General features: G+C 38.5%; 1 protein-coding gene across 1 annotated transcript; it reads left to right on the top strand.

The window, feature by feature from the left end:
• The first annotated feature begins 5,411 nt into the window (after positions 1-5,411).
• On the top strand, positions 5,412-17,416 carry LOC144345882 (CMP-N-acetylneuraminate-poly-alpha-2,8-sialyltransferase-like). The gene is made up of 3 exons (XM_085500923.1): positions 5,412-5,524; positions 14,013-14,096; positions 14,262-17,416. The coding sequence occupies exon 3, from the start codon at positions 15,213-15,215 to the stop codon at positions 16,686-16,688; it is 1,476 nt and encodes a 491-aa protein (XP_085357049.1). The 5' UTR covers positions 5,412-5,524; positions 14,013-14,096; positions 14,262-15,212; the 3' UTR covers positions 16,689-17,416.
• Positions 17,417-19,689: the final 2,273 nt, after the last annotated feature.

Raw genomic sequence — 19,689 nt, 5'->3', positions numbered from 1 at the left:
AGGTGGTATCATCAATGCACTAGGTGGTATCAATACGCTAGGTGGTATCATCCATGTGCTGGGTGGTATCATCAATGTGCTAGGTGAATCAGCAATGCGCTAGGTGGTATCATCAATGCACTAGGTGGTATTATCAATGCGCTAGGTGGTATCATTAATGCGCTAGGTTGTATCATCAATGCGCTGTTTTGTATCATCAATGCGCTGGGTGGTATCATCAATGCACTAGGTGGTATCATCAATGTGCTAGGTGGTATCATCAATGCGCTAGGTGGTATCATCAATGCACTAGGTGGTATCATCAATGCACTAGGCGATATCATCAATGCGCTGGGTGGTATCATCAATGCACTGGGTGGTATCATCAATGTGCTAGGTGGCATCATCAATGCGCTAGGTGGTATCATCAATGCGCTGTTTTGTATCATCAATGTGCTGGGTGGTATCATCAATGCACTAGGTTGTATCATCAATGTGCTAGGTGGTATCATCAATGCGCTAGGTATCATCAATGCGCTAGGTGGCATCATCAATGCACTAGGTTGTATCATCAATGTGCTAGGTGGCATCATCAATGCGCTAGGTGGTATCATCAATGTGCTAGGTTGTATCATCAATGCACTAGGTGGCATCATCAATGCGTTAGTTGGTATCATCAATGCGCTAGGTGGTATCATCAATGCTCTAGGTGGTATTATCAATGCGCTAGGTGGCATCATCAATGCGCTAGGTGGCACCATCAATGCGCGCCAGAGGTCAAGATGGAATGACACGTTTTCGAATAATACATCTTGTGTGGCGGAGTTCGTAGTGTTGATACTGCTTATTGGTATCATCAATGTGCTAGGTGGTATCATCAATGCGCTAGGTGGTATCATCCATGCGCTGGGTGGTATCATCAATGTGCTAGGTGGCATCATCAATGCGCTAGGTGGTATCATCAATGCACTAGGTGAATCAGCAATGCGCTAGGTTGTATCATCAATGCGCTAGGTGGTATCATCAATGCACTAGGTGGTATCAATGCGCTAGGTGGTATCATCAATGCGCTAGTTGAATCATCAATGCTCTAGGTGGTATCATCAATGCGCTAGGTGGTATCATCAATGCGCTAGGTGGTATTATCAATGCGCTAGGTGGTATCATTAATGCGCTAGGTGGTATCATCAATGCGCTGGGTTGTATCATCAATGCGCTGGGTGGTATCATCAATGCGCTAGGTGGTATCATCCATGCGCTGGGTGGTATCATCAGTGTGTTAGATGGCATCATCAATGCGCTAGGTGGTATCATCAATGCACTAGGTGAATCAGCAATGCGCTAGGTTGTATCATCAATGCGCTAGGTGGTATCATCAATGCACTATAGGTGGTATCAATGCGCTAGGTGGTATCATCCATGTGCTGGGTGGTATCATCAATGTGCTAGGTGAATCAGCAATGCGCTAGGTGGTATCATCAATGCACTAGGTGGTATTATCAATGCGCTAGGTGGTATCATTAATGCGCTAGGTGGTATCATCAATGCGCTGTTTTGTATCATCAATGCGCTGGGTGGTATCATCGATGCGCTAGGTGGTATCATCAATGCGCTAGGTGCCATCATCAATGTGCTAGGTAGTATCATCAATGTGCTAGGTGGTTTCGTCGATGCGCTAGGTGGTATCATCAATGCGCTAGGTGAATCAGCAATGCGCTGGGTGGTATCATCAATGTGCTAAGTGGTATCATCAATGCGCTAGGTGGTATCATCCATGCGCTGGGTGGTATCATCAATGTGCTAGGTGGCATCATCAATGCGCTAGGTGGTATCATCAATGCACTAGGTGAATCAGCAATGCGCTAGGTTGTATCATCAATGCGCTAGGTGGTATCATCGATGCGCTAGGTGGCATCATCAATGCGCTAGTTGGTATCATCAATGCGCTAGGTGGCATCATCAATGCGCTAGGTGGCACCATCAATGCGCGCCAGAGGTCAAGATGGAATGACACGTTTTCGAATAATACATCTTGTGTGGCGGAGTTCGTAGTGTTGATACCGCTTATTGTCTGATTTTAAGCACTATGTACACTAAGCTTTTCAACTTTGATCGATCTTGAGTATACGGATCATTGGCTTCCTTTTCACATTGTACATTGTAAGTATGAAGTGCAATTGTGATGTGATTCCTATATGCCAATATGCAGTGACAAGGTGTTTTGATTGTTGATTCCGGCATAGTCACGGGGTCATGGTTATTAAAGACGAAGCCCTATTATCATACTCTGTATAGAGCTCAATTTATTGAATTCTTTTATCGTACCTAAGTTGCATTTTAAATAAATCCATTCCATTCTAAACAAGTGGATAAGTATTCAAGTTGAGGGGGGCAAGGGTTATTTTCGTTCAACGTAATTGCAATATTTTTTTTTGTTCGTACAACGTAAATAGAAAAAATAATTTCCGTAATTCTGTAATCACAGGATAGACGTACAACGTAATCAATCAAATATTTTTTTCGTACACTGTAAAAATGTGTCATTTTTCTCGGTACGTACAAGAATTTACACCCAAATAAAAAAAATCGTAAAAAAAATCTAGGGAAATTACATTTCAGAAACTGTAAAACGACTAGATGACACAATTCACTACAAAATTGAATGTCCAAGACGTAAATGGTTCTCTAACCGAATGAAGAGCATTGCGAGGGTAATATGCGCATGCGTCTCTACACACGGCCAGGTAATGGCGGAGCATTTGAGTCGGAGAGCTCTTTGGACCATTCAATGTTCCATTTTTTAACATTGTAAACTGTAAAAACGTCTTTTTTTCCTTGTAAATTGTAAAAAGCCCTTTTTATTTCCCGTAAAACCGTACCAGCTACCCCCCTTGCCTCCCCTCAATAATGTTGACTGTCCTAGAATTGACGTCTTGCACACACTCTCTGAAAGACATGCTGCAATTACAATACTTTAATACAGCTTGCGATTACACAGCAGGGTACGACTGGTATGCACTTGAAATATGGACTATGTAATTGATTTGCAGTTTGTATAACTTGCATTCCTGGAGTGTTACTGCATAAACTAATTAAATGTCGACATTTCCGACAGTATATCGCCACCTAGTGTTCGTACCTTGATTGCTGCCCCGGCTGTTACTGAAATGGAAACATGTAGAGTATTGCGCCCTCAATAAATATTTGAATCCAGCCCTAGCTCGAGTGCCGTAAACCCCGATCATAACTTTCGGGTGCAAATAACCCATATTATACCGAGGCGGTAACAAGTGGGTGTTATTATGCACGTGTCCCTTATTATACCGAGGCTGTAACGAGTGGGTGATATTATGCACATATCCCATATCATACCGAGGCGGTAACGAGTGGGTGACATTATGCACCTGTCCTTTGTTATACCGAGGCGGTAACGAGTGGGTGATATTATGCACATGTCAATTGTTTTGCCGAGGTGATAACGAGTTGGTGATATTATGCTCTTATCCCATATTATACAGAGGCGGTTACGAGTGGATAGCATTATGCATCTGTCCTTTATTATACTGAGGCGGTAACGAGTGCGTGATATTATGCACGTGTCCCTTGTTATACTGAGTCGGTAACGAGTGGATAATATTATGTACGTGTCCCTTGTCATGCCGAGGCGGTGCCGAGTGGGTGATCTTATGTTTACTGCGCTGAGACAGTAAGTAATATAAAACAAGCGTAAATAAATAAAACATGCTATATGATTGTATATTCGATTATTGTTTCTGTCAGTTGTATAATATCACTTTTAGTGCTGAGACGCTGAGGAAGCAAAATTAGTCGCAATTGTCATAATATCCTGGTTATTTTCATTAACACGCGTAATTGATACATAATTTTCACGATGTTGAGTAGTATTCCAAAATGTTGATATTTTGAATGAGGTATACTGACTCACGTGACTAATGATGCGTGTTAATGCCTTTAACCAGGTCGTTTACTTTGATCAAACTTAGGTGTGTGTCATTGTAATGGTAATGAGCTCAACTAGAAAATACGAGCACTCTGTATCAGATAACCATCACTGCATGACCCGACGAGGTCACACCTTGGCTGTATGGTCTTATGTGCGTCACTCACACAACTCGTGCGAAAACAGCTATATTCAAAATGATATTTCGAGTTCGAGTTGTATTTTTTTATGACGCTTCTAGTTTTTCCAAAAGTGCTTGACGTCACGAAAATACAGTGACGGTTTTTGTTTGAATTATATCAGCCTTTCTATGTAGCGTACAATGCGTGCGTCTCTCATTTCGCGCTATACTAAACCGAAAGGTACACAGCCTATTGGGAAGCCTTCCTAATCATGATTAACAAGACTGTAAAAAGTAAGCGGTACAATGAAATTGACTCAGTACTGAAATCTACAAATACAAAGCTATCAGATATTGACAATAATGATTCAGATGAATCATATAATGATTCAGAACAAATATCATCACAAATGTCACGGATATATGATAAAATAAAAAATGTATTTATAAAGCATTGGATTATCTCAATTAATAATGATAACAGACAATACACTAATACACAGAACATGCAAAAACTGAGGACAGTTTTTTAATTTTTTTTTTCGTTACTAATTTCTTTTAGTATTTTGGTTGATCTTTAAACTCTTAGCCATTGTAATTTGATTAATTTTAATTTAATTAATAAATAAATAAATAAATATGGAACAAGGCACGAGTCTAGACAGACAGACTTATTGGGGTCTACATGAACATCCGCGGGCATTTTCACTGCTTGGCAAACACAACCGGTGAAAACAACGATCGAAAATTATCAGAAAACTGTATTTAGGGATGACTGTTGAGACTCTCCTGGGGCTGAACAGTGTAACAAGCTCACCCATATGTGGGCAACATATATCAATTTGGTTGTTTGGGATTGTCTCAAAGTTGAGTTTGTGCTGTTCTCTCGACTTTAGCTGTATTCACTAGTTCTTCGATCGGCGTTCCACAGCAACTCGCACAGAAATCATAGAAATATATGGTACGGTGGTACGCGTACAAGGTCCTTAGGAACTAGAACGTTCTATGACGTCGCTCCGCCCAAGGCTACGCTCCATATTCATCCGTGGCGAACTGTATAGTCTTCCTTTCACTAAATTTTAGTTGTACAAGTGGTTGTGAATGCGACTGAGCAATTTAGTAAAATTGCATATTGTTTCAAGTAGGAAATAGTTATTTAATATGACATAACATAGAGTGGAGTTGTGTCTGAATGGGTAGTTACGGGACTCGTGTGACCGTAGTCATGTCAAGATGTAATCCAAAAAATATAATCATATTAATTTTACCCTGGGAACTCCGTGTGAGTGGCGTCACGTTGTTATGGTGAGTGACACGTGTTAGTACCTCTTTCAATAATGAGATCGTCCACGGAAGTCGAAGAAGCAAGCTGACTAGAAAAGAACTACTGGTATAAGTAGGCTGCCTTTCGTGAGAGGGTTGGGTGAGATTAAAACAACACGCGGTGAACATCTTATATACAGGTATGTATCTTAAAAGTTTGTTCTAAAACACTGCATGACTAGCAACAGAGGCGATCACTTCGATAATTTCGCCACGTTTAGTAGGATCGCATATCTTTATTTTTAAACTGACGTTGACAATTTCCGCTTATAAACGTATCAGAGTTAAAAGTTAATCGTTGATGACGGTTCAACGTCATTTGTACGTTTAGGCACTGCTCAAAGGTGGGTGCACCAGTCACCAAATTGAGAATCAAATCTCCTCGATCGGCTTCAACTAATTTGCCAGCTCGAGTCGATTGGCCACAGGTATTAACAATGTATCGGACGACTGAGCCAAACACAGAGCCTGATTTATTATCCGGCTAGCGTAATAGGTTTTAATGTCTATTGGTAATATCACCATGGTGATAATCTGTGATCACCGTCAATGATGTATGTAGGGGAGCACGTAATACTGCGGCGGCATAGTGAGCTCGTCACCCGAGTTTTTGCCAAGCGACACAAGCCCGGTCAAAGTAAGGTGACCCTTCAGAAATCTCTAAATCAAACAACCCGCTGCCCAGTACAAGGAAATTCGTTTATCGTGACAAATAAATTACACAGCAGAGTTGTCTCGTGGGTTGATTACGTCTTCATATGAAATATAGATATGATGTAATATCATGACGCACACCAACAATCCTAAATATTTGATGAATTTTGATGAGTTTATCAAATATGTAAATTTACATACGTCACACAGTTTCATATATCATTCAAAGTGAGTTTCCATTTTTAATGATACATTTACGTATGTTGTTTGTTTCCTCTTGTCCGTTTCTGACAATCTTAGATTGGATTTTCTCAAAAATTGGTGAACGTATAAAATATGTCTCTCCCAATAAACGCATTCATTATTCACAGGAGGGTTAACTTCCGATATAGCATGTCTAATTAACGGTGACCCTGTATAATGTGAGATCCCTCAGAAGCTATCACAGACTACTAGTCTTTACGGGCCGCAAAAAAGGATACATGGGACGGACGCTTGCAACTAATTAAAACGTTATATTGCAAGATATCCTTTTCAGTTAATATGACGTGTAATTGTATAACCCGACACCAAGATTAATATAGCTTTTATTAAAGTTACACACTGTGATCATTCCTAAAGCTTTATTTGAAGCCTTGGAACTATTATGTGACATATTTCATGGTCTGAATATGCGTGACATTCACGTAAATTCAGCCCATGAAATAGTTCACATTATAGTTTCAAGACCCATACAGCGTTAGGAATGATCTCAGAAGATAATTTCTAATAATAAGATATTACAATCTATATGCAGGATAGAGGTTAATGATGCTCTTATTTATTCATTTTAATAAATTTATAAACTTGAGAAACTCAAATACTATCGACACATGCTTCATAATTATCGTAAAGTCAGACACAAAATGTACAAATATATGTATATTATTTAAATTGATATTACACAGGGAGTCGTAATAACTTATGTGAAATTGTATGATTACTCGGTTACACGACGGTAATGATTTGTGTATGCACAGAAAAGTTCTCGCGTTGTAAACTCATTCACAATTATGCCACTGATGGAAATAGCATGAATGTTATGCATATAAAACAACACTGACACTTATAATTAACACAGTTAACTTATTTTTTCATTATTTTATTTTTGTTGAATATTAGCATAAAAATTGATATCTCCTACTCTATTAATCATAGTTGTATTTATGTAAATTACAATCCATGATTATCTTAAAAATTACAATACCACTGGTGGTTAGTCAGAATAAGAAAAGAATAAGAAAAAATAATATAAATTCATGTTCTAAAAATTCAGCTATTCCAAGTTCCTAATGTGAACACTTGGTCAGTTGTTACACCCTATATACACCAAGCAGAATGTGCCCTTGGATACACACATTCCTACAAGTGGACGATAATATTTTTCAAATTCCAAACTCCAATTCAACAGCATATTAAGTAGATGTATGTGTGCCAGTCAAATAAGTGGGTCCTTAGATGTGTGCTCGTTATATAGGTGGGTCATTAGTTTTAAAAACTGAAAAGTGCTTGGCAATCAGGGCGGATCCAGGTAAATGCACAGTCAAATCGACGGAAAACACCGACAATTACCGAATTACAGAAATCGGTAACAATAATTCGAATGACTTAAAAAATAATTCATTCTTGGGCGCTACTAATCGTCAACAGTTTAACCTTGATCCGCCAATACCAACATAAATATTACAATTAATCTGCAAGTTGTTCTGTATGTGATGATCGCAGAATTGTATTCATTACCAATACTGTAACAACAGATTCTAGAGATAATATTGGATACGTATAATTTCTTATCTTTCTCATGCCTGTAATAATGACAAGATGTACGATATCCCGGATGGAAATATATTCGCATTGCTTTTTGTATTGATTATGATACATACGTCTAGATTTCAATCAATACGTTGCATTGAATTTGTGTATAGAAGGGAAGTATTATTGTGAGCGAAAAGCTGTTAATAGATATGCGATCAAGATAATTATTTACTGATTTTGACTATCAACCCATAAACATTACGTATTAAAAGCATCATACTCGTCACGCTGCTCGTTCGAATTATGCATAAACATACATTTTTTAACATAGTTACGTAGTTTACGTCGCATTTTGAATTTAATAACTCAATATATATTTCCTGGGATTAAATTTCCAATAATATTTCGAAGTTTTTTCCTGAACCAAACAGATAGTGTAAATTAATGTGTAGAATTCTGATTGAAAAGGTGTTTAACGGTTTCCGGAATACCGAGCATGAGCAACTAAACACACATTCGTTCTTGCGTGTGGTCGCGCCTCATTGCTTTCAACTTATTTGAATTCTTGTTTTATGAAGTCTACAAGTCCACGCACACCCATTATGCTCGGTGTTTCACCCAGTTAAATAAGTGTGTATGTTTAACATTTTAACAACTGGCGTCTTGTCCAATGTACTAAATCACCTATATACGGGGATGTAGATTATATTACTAACGTCGTTATGATAAACTCTTTGGAGTGCCATATAATTTGATGTACCATGGACGTACAAACAAGCCAGTATGCATAATGTAGACCAAAACTCAATATAGGTATGTGTGTGTATGTGTGTGCGTATATGTGCAGATCGAATTCCTTTACATGTAATTCTGCGTCAGACGTCGTGGTGTTACTTTTCAAAGCAAGTCATGCAGCGACCCTTACAGTCGCCGTTATAAATATCCTTTCTCACAGCGTCTGTCTAGAACGAATGAAATTGGGTTTCAAGGCTTTGTCCTTTTATGACACGCACTCACCTCGATGTCCCCAGCCTTCGATAGGCTCGTATACATGGTACTCAACATAGAATCAGTCATACGGTAAATAGTTTAATAAATCACATCATTGTCGTGACCTATTTTTTGTACAATAAATCTATATGATAAATGTCAAAGACATCTGGAGATATGTTTTAATGTTAGCCAACTGCGTTACAGGCGTGACTTTTCCCACTTTCATGTAATTATTATATCCTGATTAATTATCTGCATAAACCCGGCGTTCAATTTCACCAGTGTGAAAAACAACCCAACTACATAAAGGGGGATTCCAAGTGTTCCTCCGTGATGATGAGGGGAGGGGAATGACAAAAGTAGGATTTAAAATGAAATTCCCTTTTGCAGGTGTTTGTGATCCGATTCTTAGATTAGCAGTCTGCGAAAACTACAAATGTATGATACAGTGGACCCACCCCTACACAAAGAATACCAAGGCCCCCGTCTGTGCCAAATGCTTCCGTTTCCTACTTACATGCGTGAATTGGTGATTGGCCTTCTTAATGTGCTGTTCACACAACTCATGCCTTCAAGTACGTATTGGCTTGGCTCACAATAGTATGCTGTTGTTTGCTGTAAGGGGCTTCCGTCGATGAAGTTGAAAGTAATAGGGATTCAGGCCAGTAGTGACCATGTGTCCACTCGTTTGCAGTTTTTAATTAGATTGGGGTTTTCATAGGAATTATTGCTGCTGCTAGTAAATTGTGTTTTTTTTTTTGTTTTTTGTTTTTTTGTTTTTTTGCCAGGTAATATGTGTTATGTCATGCAATATGTGTTTCACCACGCAATATATTTTTCGCCACTAAATTTTTCTTCGCGTAATAAATGTTCCAATGTGGGTTTCGCCCCGTAATTTGTTTTTCGTCGCGCCGAGCATGTTAGTGCCACGCAATTCACATGATCTCACATGTTCTCAGACGTCGTAGTGATTGGCTATCACACAATAATTCCTGACCAATCAGTGTAGCTTGTTTGTTGACAGTTCATACCACGTATCGACTTCTGCCTTATATACATGCTTCTACTCAACTGCGAGAATGCTGTCAGTGAAATGGCAAATTTTGTCTCACTATAAATCACTTTAAGTATTCTATACATTTAGCGTTTTACTTACAACTGGTTTGTATTAAAACATTATTCAGGCTGTTTTATGAAGTAGATCATATCCAATTATTCTTGATTGGAGTGTGTAGAATTGTATAGAAGAGATTCGGGTGATAGAGATAACGGAGGTGAGATAACAGTGGCTTGAGGAAGTAACAAGTTTTAGTATACAATGTATTAACACTAGTAGCTTCGCGGTGAGTGGCTTTCGCGGTAAGTTGGTTTCGTATCTGGTGGGTTTTGCGGGGAGGAGGGCTTTGTCTCAGTAACTGGTCCTTTCATTCTTGTTGAGAATTAAAGTTTTATGTTTCTTTAACAACTGGCGCTATTCTGGGAATACCACCCTGGCAGGAGTTCCAAAATAAGACCTATGCTCTGATAATGCATCTAGTTTCAGAGACCAATAAACATTACCATTATGATCTTTTTGATGTTGCAAAGGATAGTTGAATATTCTTTATTGAAATTAATAATCCCCATAATCGTTTTCCAATGTAGATAAATTGTAGTACGTAACAAACTGTACAGCTCGGTCTCAACAGTGAAATAAAGAAATGTATATATATATAAATGTATATAAATATTCCATCAGTAATACTTCTCAAAGGCGTATTTTGCAGTCAGTGTTATTTACGAAAATATTTGTTTATAATTTTATAAACTTGCTTGGCAATACCCACCCCAATTAGATAATGAAATATTGATTATTCCATATTTTATTATTATAATATAACCTGCACAAAAGTAATCAATATTTTCCTTGCTAGAATGATGTGTAACTTAATACAGGAATCCTGATAAAGTTCACAACTGGCGACTTAGGGACAACTAGGGATAGTCAACTTCCTGTGAATTTGATTACCTAACCTTTTTAGGTTCATGCGCTGCAAGTTACAGAGCACGTACCTAAGCGGCCGTCCCCAGCAAATAATTAAGGTAGTGAGAAAGGAAATTTATAAAACGGTTACTTTAGACCTTGATACATCATCCCAGGTTTTCAAAAGATCGAAATTGTGAAATAACGTTGCTCAAATTAGTGTTTTAAAACGCTAGCAGAAAAAACTACAACTGCCGTTCCGTTAATATTTGCATAATGTTTATCTTTGGAACGGTTTAAATGATAACATCTTATCTGTATATTCTGTTGTTGACGATTCTGATATAACGGGTGATACTTATTTCGGCCAACCTTCTGCTTTTTTATCGACCGCTTATCGCTTAATTTCCGACCACACGGTCTCGTCCGACCGGTAACCGACCGCAAACTAATCGCGTCTTTTTCGCTCGCTCCCTCGCTCATTGAAAACATCGACCACCCAAACACTGATCACTGGCACATGAGTGGTCGAAATGGTGGTTTTGATAGTGAAGTGCGAACATACAACTAGTATTAACTATTATTAAATTCTGAACGACACTTCAAATATAATAGTTGTATGACACTTGTATCGTGAAAGCAACTGAACTGGGACCTCTTGTTACGTGTTTTGGGTGCTTGTTCTAGATGTAATATTTTATTTTATTTTAATGAGAGAGTTACGTGAAAAAAAGCATAGGTAACTCCTTTTGACAGAGCAGAGAAACGAGGAAATGTTAATGATTAATTCCAAAAATAACGATACCAAAACTACGTCGGTCCACAGGCGGTCAGTTTGGTAAAATTCAATTTTCAAAATTAAGTCACGATCAGTGAATGAGCTCGGTCTATATAGTATACATACCGTAAAAGTATTCCCACAAAAATATTTTCGACTAAGAACGGCCACATGCTCTGAAAAAAACAGAGCTTGACATGTATGAATAATTTACTGGGCTTAAAAAAAACTTGTCAAATTTAGTTATAGTCATAAATATTTGGTGGCCAGTCGATGAACAATTCGAAAATCAGGATTCACACGGAAGTCATTCAGGGCTGAAAATCATCGACCCTACTCTGGTTTATTTTATTTCACAATTTGCAAAGAAAACTGATTCGCCGTGGACTCTAATGTATCTCAGCCTAGTTTTTTTTTTCTTTTTGAAATGAGGTCAAATCCCATCCATTTGTAAAAAATATACCGACCACACCCACATTTTCAATCATTTTTAGTGCTTAGCGCAGAAGTTGCCAACAAATGTCGAAAACCTCGTCAATTTCATGGATTCGAACAAAATAAAGCTAGCGATTGCTAAGAATGATTATTAATATTTTCCCCGATGCTCTTCGAATTTTATTTTTATTTCAAGGTAAGAAATGGCTAATTGAAGTTGCATCGACTTCAACGGCTGTTTCACCGAGAACAACTCTAGCTCTGTAAAATGTATATTATAATAATATATATAATAATAATACATGTACTTGTTTAATTATTTGGGGTTTCAGCCCACAAATTACGGGACCGACGCCCGTCCTAAACTAAACGGGGATCAATATTACAAACAAATTATTGGGACACGGTCAACAGACATTCCAAACAATCAAAATTATCAACAAAAGACGAGATTTTTCTAGATATTTACAAACACATGTACTGTCATGACAAACATAGGTAAATTTAAACAAATACACAAAGAGGTGTAATATTAGGTTTTATTTTAGGCTTAGAAATATTTTCTTTCACTCAGCCCATGCATCATTATGGAACTGCTATTTAACTTCATGGTCCTTCGGCGTGTCTTTGCCACGGGAAAACAACAATAATTATACAAAAACTTGTGTTGAAATACATTTTGTTCAGTCCAAGCCAAATCGAGGTCAAAGGGTCAGATTGCGTGCATATAATTATGGATAGTTAAAACAAAAAGTATTTGAACTTTTGTCGGCTGTTCAACATAATGTGAACTTCGGAAATTGTTTCTGTTAGTCCGAATTTATATGCGAGCGAGCGAGCGAGCGGGCGGTGATATTTCGGGGTATGCGCGGTCAAAAATAAAGCGGAAATTGTCCGGTCGAATTCAACAAGCGGTCCCAAAAGCGAGAGAAAAGGGCGATTGGAAAGCGGAAGCGGGCGAGAGGTTATGTGAAATGAGTACTGTAACTTTGCACAATTTTCTTTTAAATCGTTTTATTTTCGAAGTCAATATTCCATTTTGCTAATACCATTTTTTCTAACGCAATGGCGAAGACAAGAAAGAAAGCGTTGACAGACGATGCAAAGAAAAATCTGTCACTCAGTGACGCGTAGTAATTTTACAGACCAACTGCGCGAGTGGTTCGAAAATGACGATGAGGATGAACTATCCACATCCACGCGAAAGATTTTCGACTACTTGACCGATTAAGCGAGTACAGAAAATCTGTTGCTTGTCGATATCAGCCAAATATACAAAGCCATCGTTTCCGTTTACACAGAGAGCGTGCACCCATCTAATTTCCCGTTGACACTACCGTTTTAGTTTTCTTTCCGCCGCTGTAGTTTCATTCCATTCACACAACATTGCAAAATAATATACACGCTTTGTTTGGAGTTTAAAGTAATTTGTATTACGGTAAAAAACCCCGCAAATCACAAACAGGAGGGAGCTTGGTCACTGTTTCTGCTTTATCTGGGTGTGAATCCTCACTAAAGCCAGTGGATACACAAGCTTACAGTGTTTGTTTGTTTGTTTAGTGTTCACTGGGGATAATTAGGCTTGGTTCTGAATATTAACATGCTCTCACATTGTTCAAATGCTTGATCTGTTTATACCTCCATGTGGGCAACAACGTGGCGTTCTGTGACAGAGTTAATCAGGTTAGACAGCGAAGACAACACCAGACTGCCATAAGTTACGTTCTTGTCAAACTCAAGCACCGGTGGACCCTAACCCAGTGTACCTATCATTAGTCTGACACAACAACCACTATGATATCAATGAACTGATAGTTTTCGTCTTCTCTTGTCGTCATCTAAGTACTCGAGGTCATTTGGTTACCATCCTATCAATACTGGGCACCGTCGCAGCGATAAAACTCCTTCACTCCAATAAATACACTCAGCACGATATATTCATATTATTATAAAACTAATTGCTTGTATCAAAAGTTGTCACATATTAACTTCCCAAGTTTGTTCATTTCAGAATTTTTAGTTTGCCAATGATGACATAGAGGAAGAATTAGTGACACAATCGGCGACATTTTCAAAGAATACCAACAAGAGCAAGGTAATTATGGTTCAACTATCTTTTATGAATATGCCTCTCTGGTTTATTTCCAGTTCAACAGCTCATTATATGACGTCATTTCATTCGAAATCGCGCTAATGTTCCATGATCAAATTAATGTTTATTGAAAATAATAATTGTCTCTCATAATATTTGTTTTCACAGTTGCAAGATTGAAGCAGGAAAATCACTTAAACAAGCATTAAAAATTGGCAATATTGGAACAACTGTATTGTAACTGTTATATACTCCGATTACGTGACATTGGATGGTGTAACTGTTATACACTCCTGACGTGACATTGGATGTCGTAACTGTGATACACACCTTACGTGACATTGGATGGTGTAACTCTTATACACTCCTTACGTGGCATTGGATGGTGTAACTGTTATATACTCCTTACGTGCAATTTGATGGTGTAACTCTTATACACTCCTGACGTGACATTGGATGTCGTAACTGTGATACACACCTTACGTGACATTGGATGGTGTAACTCTTATACACTCCTTACGTGGCATTGGATGGTGTAACTGTGATACACACCTTACGTGGCAGTGGATGGCGTAACTGTGATACAGTCCTGACGTGGCATTGGATGGTATAACTGTTATACACAGTTGACATGATATCGGATAATATAACTGCTATACACACCTAACGTGACTGATTTATTCATCTTACGTGGCACTGGACAGTGTATCTACTCCACATCTGACGTGACATTTGATAATGTAACGGCTATACACACCTAACGTGACTGATTTATTCATCTTACGTGGCACTGGACAGTGTATCTACTCCACATCTGATGTGACATTGGATAATGTAACGGCTATACACACCTAACGTGTCTGATTTATTCATCTTACGTGGCACTGGACAGTGTATCTACTCCACATCTGACGTGACATTTGATAATATAACTGCTATACACACCTAACGTGACTGATTTATTCATCTTACGTGGCACTGGACAGTGTATCTACTCCACATCTGATGTGACATTTGATAATGTAACGGCTATACATACCTGCTAATTGGATAGTGGAACTAAAATACGCACCTGACGTGATATTGGACTGTGTAATTAATTTTGGAAACCACTTCGATATGCGGAAATTAATTCGAATTTGTTTCAACTCTCGAAAACCGTTGTTTTTGTTCATGACAACTTGCTTCTTGTGTACGGTATTTGGTATATATGCGCAAACCTATATATTTTCCCGTTACCAAAGAAACGCGATGACAAGTAGTAAACTGAACGATTTGGTAATTAATAGTTACACTCCCCTTGTAGTACTAAATACGCAGTGTATCTCCGATAATGGAAATAAATCACACCTCTTACCCGATAACATTGCGACGAATTCAAGCTTACCGCCCAGGGATTACAACGTCAGTCAAGATAGGGAACGGTTCGATAATTCTTTGAAGACATCCAGCGATAACAAAACAACAAATACAAGTAAACACGCCGAGACTGCCAACATCATTCAAGAGAGCGAACGTTTCGTTAATATTTCGGAGATCTCCGGCAATGACAAGACGTCAAATACAAGTAAACAAGCCAGTCCTGTGAAAACTGACCACGACAAGAAACCCAATACAGGTCGTCGTGTTCGCAAAGTAAGGAAGGTCCGAGTTATACGTGTGAAGAGAAAAAGAAAAGACGTATTGGAAATGGCTAAGCTTAAAAAAGACCTGAATGATACGTTCTCAAAACTACAGAATTGGAAATTGAATATGCCGGGGATATTGACGATAAGAAACAAACTTAAAAATTATTTGAATAAAACTGACTTTATATGTACCCAAGAAAACACTCACATTGGCACACAGTATTACGATACAATGTTTAATAAATCTGTATACATCAACGAATCGAATCTGCAACTGTTGCCAAAGACATCAGTCCTCTCTTCGAAAACTGCATTTAAAAAGTGTGCTATTGTAGGAAATGGTGGTATTTTACGAAATAGTGGATGCGGTGATGAAATTGACCGATTTGATTTTATCATGAGGTCAAACTTGCAACCAATCAGAGGGTTTACATTTGACGCAGGAAGTAAATTCAGTTTTACAAGCATATCCCAGTCTTTGATGACCAGATATAGGGTTTATGAAGATGAGAAATTTGTGAGAAATTTTACTAATTTGAATATTACTAAATTGTTAAAGGACTTGGAAGAATATAAAGGTTATCTTTTGTGGATTCCTAACAGTAAAGTTAGTAATTTGGCTTTCCAGATTACCGAACTCTTGAAAGAAAGGACTTCTCTGGAAGTGTTATTATTCAATGCGGAACACTCACAAAAAATTCAAAGTTTTTGGGGCTTAACTAAGAAAGGACTTTCAACTGGAATGACCCTTCTAAGTATTGGTTTTTCGCTGTGTGAGGAAACACATTTATATGGATTCTGGCCATTTCCAATAGATCATAAAGGCAACCCTCTTCCAATGCATTATACAAATGACATTGCTTGGTCTACATACAATAAATTCCATGACTATCCATCTGAATTCTCTCTCCTGACTGGCTTGCATCGACAAGGTCTTCTTAAAATACACACTGGAAAATGTCACTGAATTAGTATGACGTAGCTCATTTGCGTATACGTATGACATTCTATCATTTGAACGAAGGGAGATGCCGTGGAAAGGCAACAGATTTTATACTAGTGTTTGTCTCTCGAAGTACCACTAGCAGGTCAATGTACCGAATCGATGCATCAGTGAGGCAATACAGAACGTATGTACAATAGACCATTTTCCGTACACTGCGAGAATCACGCGTTATGCGTGAAATCGAATGTAAAAACAGGACAAACAAAGGTCATAGCGTCGTAGTCGCGTCAAACATCGCGTGGGATTCGACAAACGCGAAAGTATTTTGGGGACATTTCCATGCTTAATAATGTGCTGTCCACATTTGATGATAGGCAATTTCGATTAAGTAAGGGTATTCGGAAGCAATATTCCTCTGTCGAAGATCGGCCGGTCGGTGTGAGCTACGAAATAAGGAAATTCGAGTTCAAAATCAAATCGTTCGATTTTTGCGGCAGACGTTCGACGCGCGTCTTTCATGCATCTCGCGAGATCTCGCAATTGTACGGAAAATCACCTATTCGCATTGTAATAAATGTAGCATAACATATTGGGTATACGCTTTGAAACAATGCAGTTCATTATGCTTGTGTTATGTGCTTTTGAATAAAGGGTGAACGGTGTCTGTTTCACCCAAAATCAACGATTCTATTATTTCATTAAAAGCATTGATCATCGCGATTGCGGTGATGGAGTTACTGTACTGAAAATGAGTCACTTTGTGAAATCCCAAAACACTGCTGTATAACCACCAATTGTAGATACTAAGGCCACCCAATGCAGTCAAACGCCCACTGATGTGTCATAGTCTAATGTAGCCCAAAACGTCTGTATAATCTAATGTGCCTAATGCAGTTCAAAGAAACTGAGACCTGATCACATAATGTAGTCCTAACCCACAGAGACCTGACCACCTAATGTAGTCCCGACGCACTGAGACCTGACCACCTAATGTAGTCCCAACGCACTGAGACCTGGCCACATAATGTAGTCCCAACGCATTGACGCGTTGTCACCTAATGTAGTCCCAACGCATTGACGCGTTGTCACCTAATGTAGTCCCAACGCATTGACGCGTTGTCACCTAATGTAGTCCCAACGCATTGTCGCGTTGTCACCTAATGTAGTCCCAACGCACTGAGACCTGACCACTTAATGTACTAGTAGTCCCAACGCACTGACGCGTTGTCACCTAATGTAGTCCCAACGCATTGACGCGTTGTCACCTAATGTAGTCCCAACGCATTGTCGCGTTGTCACCTAATGTAGTCCCAACGCACTGAGACCTGACCACATAATTTCATATAGTCTCAACCCACTGTAATGTAGTCCCGAAGCACTGAGACCTGGCCACTTAATGTGCCATCACCTAATTCATTCTTTAACGAACGACGTGATAGCACCCAGTGTATTCTCAACCAACTGAAGTGTTACCATCAAATGTATTCCCAAATTACTTATCACGATAACAGATAACTACAAACGTCCGGGATTTGAATATTAATTTGGGTGGTTATGCGTGATATTGATAATCACAATATACATACATGTATATATAATATGCATGTCCGATATATCATATGTTTTTTTACGACCCAAAAACGAAAAATCCAAAGTCAGACGTCCCTGTAGACTGAATATCCACAAGACTATTAATTAAAGCGGTCCCGACCCACTGAGGTCTCGCCACTTATGACTCAAAACACCTTTTATGGTAGGACAGTGATTCAATACACCCGCATAAGTTTCCCGGAAATACATTAAATAAAAATGCATTGAATAAAAATACAAAAGTGATTTTAGCACCTCCACATCGTGGTTAAATGCTTTACAGGCTGGTTTGTCGCAGGTGATCATGTTTTACGAATTATATTATTACACTGTCCATATACCACATACTTGCTAAAAGCGACACGGATATTCAGCAACCACGCTTATTCAAGTTGATAGCAACTTGAATGTGAAGATACGCTTGATATTGTTTCAATACAAGCGTCACCCGTGGGAATCCTGACAACACCCATGATGGATGTCCGTACGAGCGATATGACACCACTTTATGTAGTCACAACATATTGAGCGATATGTCGAATATATTGGATATAATTAATATTCCCGTCAGAGAATTTCATGGTAATGAGGCGCATATATATTCACGCAATGTATACATAGCCGAATCACCACGAGATCCTGTGTTGGCATTTTAATATATCAAATATAAATCCAACGTATCGAACTCTTTTGTTCAAACTAAAGAATCAAAGTTACGGAAATAGGTATCAATTTCATGGCAAGCCAGGTTACAAATAAACCGGCTTTAAAGCGCGGTAGTCGTCGCGCTGTGCATGTGCGAGATATATGGGTCTCATATAAACAAAGATGGCGACTTGACTGTTGCGCAGACCAACGAGTACGAAATGAGACGTTTCCAAGCTTTGATTAAGCAATTCTCATGTTATTTGAAGGTCTCGAAGGAGTCACTGGAAGTAATCAGTGCAAGTCGTGTCCAGATCAAACCTCATACTTTCCATTTGAAGAGCGCATTGGATTGTGGGAAAATCAATGTCTATCAACACAAATGTCGCACATGCGCAGCGCGACGACTACCGCGCTTTAACCATTTACACACTCCCATGATATTTTATTTTATTGAAAAAAAACACCAACAAATAAACAAAAGACTGTATGCTAATCCATTTTGTCTGCGAATATTCACTAATAAATACATGTAGTAGTATATTTATTCATCTTAACCTGCTTTTCTGTCTTAAATTTGCTTATTTGTTAAAAGTCGTAAAGCAATTTATGAGAACATACAGAAGGCTTAAAAAGTCATTGGGTATTTAGGTTATACTTTATGAGAACAAAGATAATATAGATATCAATTCAGACGCAGTTAGTAACCGTGATTCAAACAAGAAACTTGAGTCGTATACACGAAGCCCTGTAACTGGAGCATTCTGGTTGATTTGAATTTACATCA

This window comes from Saccoglossus kowalevskii, chromosome 1, assembly GCF_978046115.1.
Source record: "Saccoglossus kowalevskii chromosome 1, keSacKowa6.1, whole genome shotgun sequence".
Taxonomy (NCBI): Eukaryota; Metazoa; Hemichordata; class Enteropneusta; family Harrimaniidae; genus Saccoglossus; species Saccoglossus kowalevskii.
Note: the sequence above shows the minus strand (reverse complement) of the source record. Positions and strands in the feature narration are given on the sequence as shown.

Coding starts and splice junctions, on each gene's coding strand:
- LOC144345882 (XM_085500923.1), top strand. CDS start 15,213: ATGCGGAAATTAATTCGAATTTGTTTCAACTCTCGAAAACCGTTGTTT.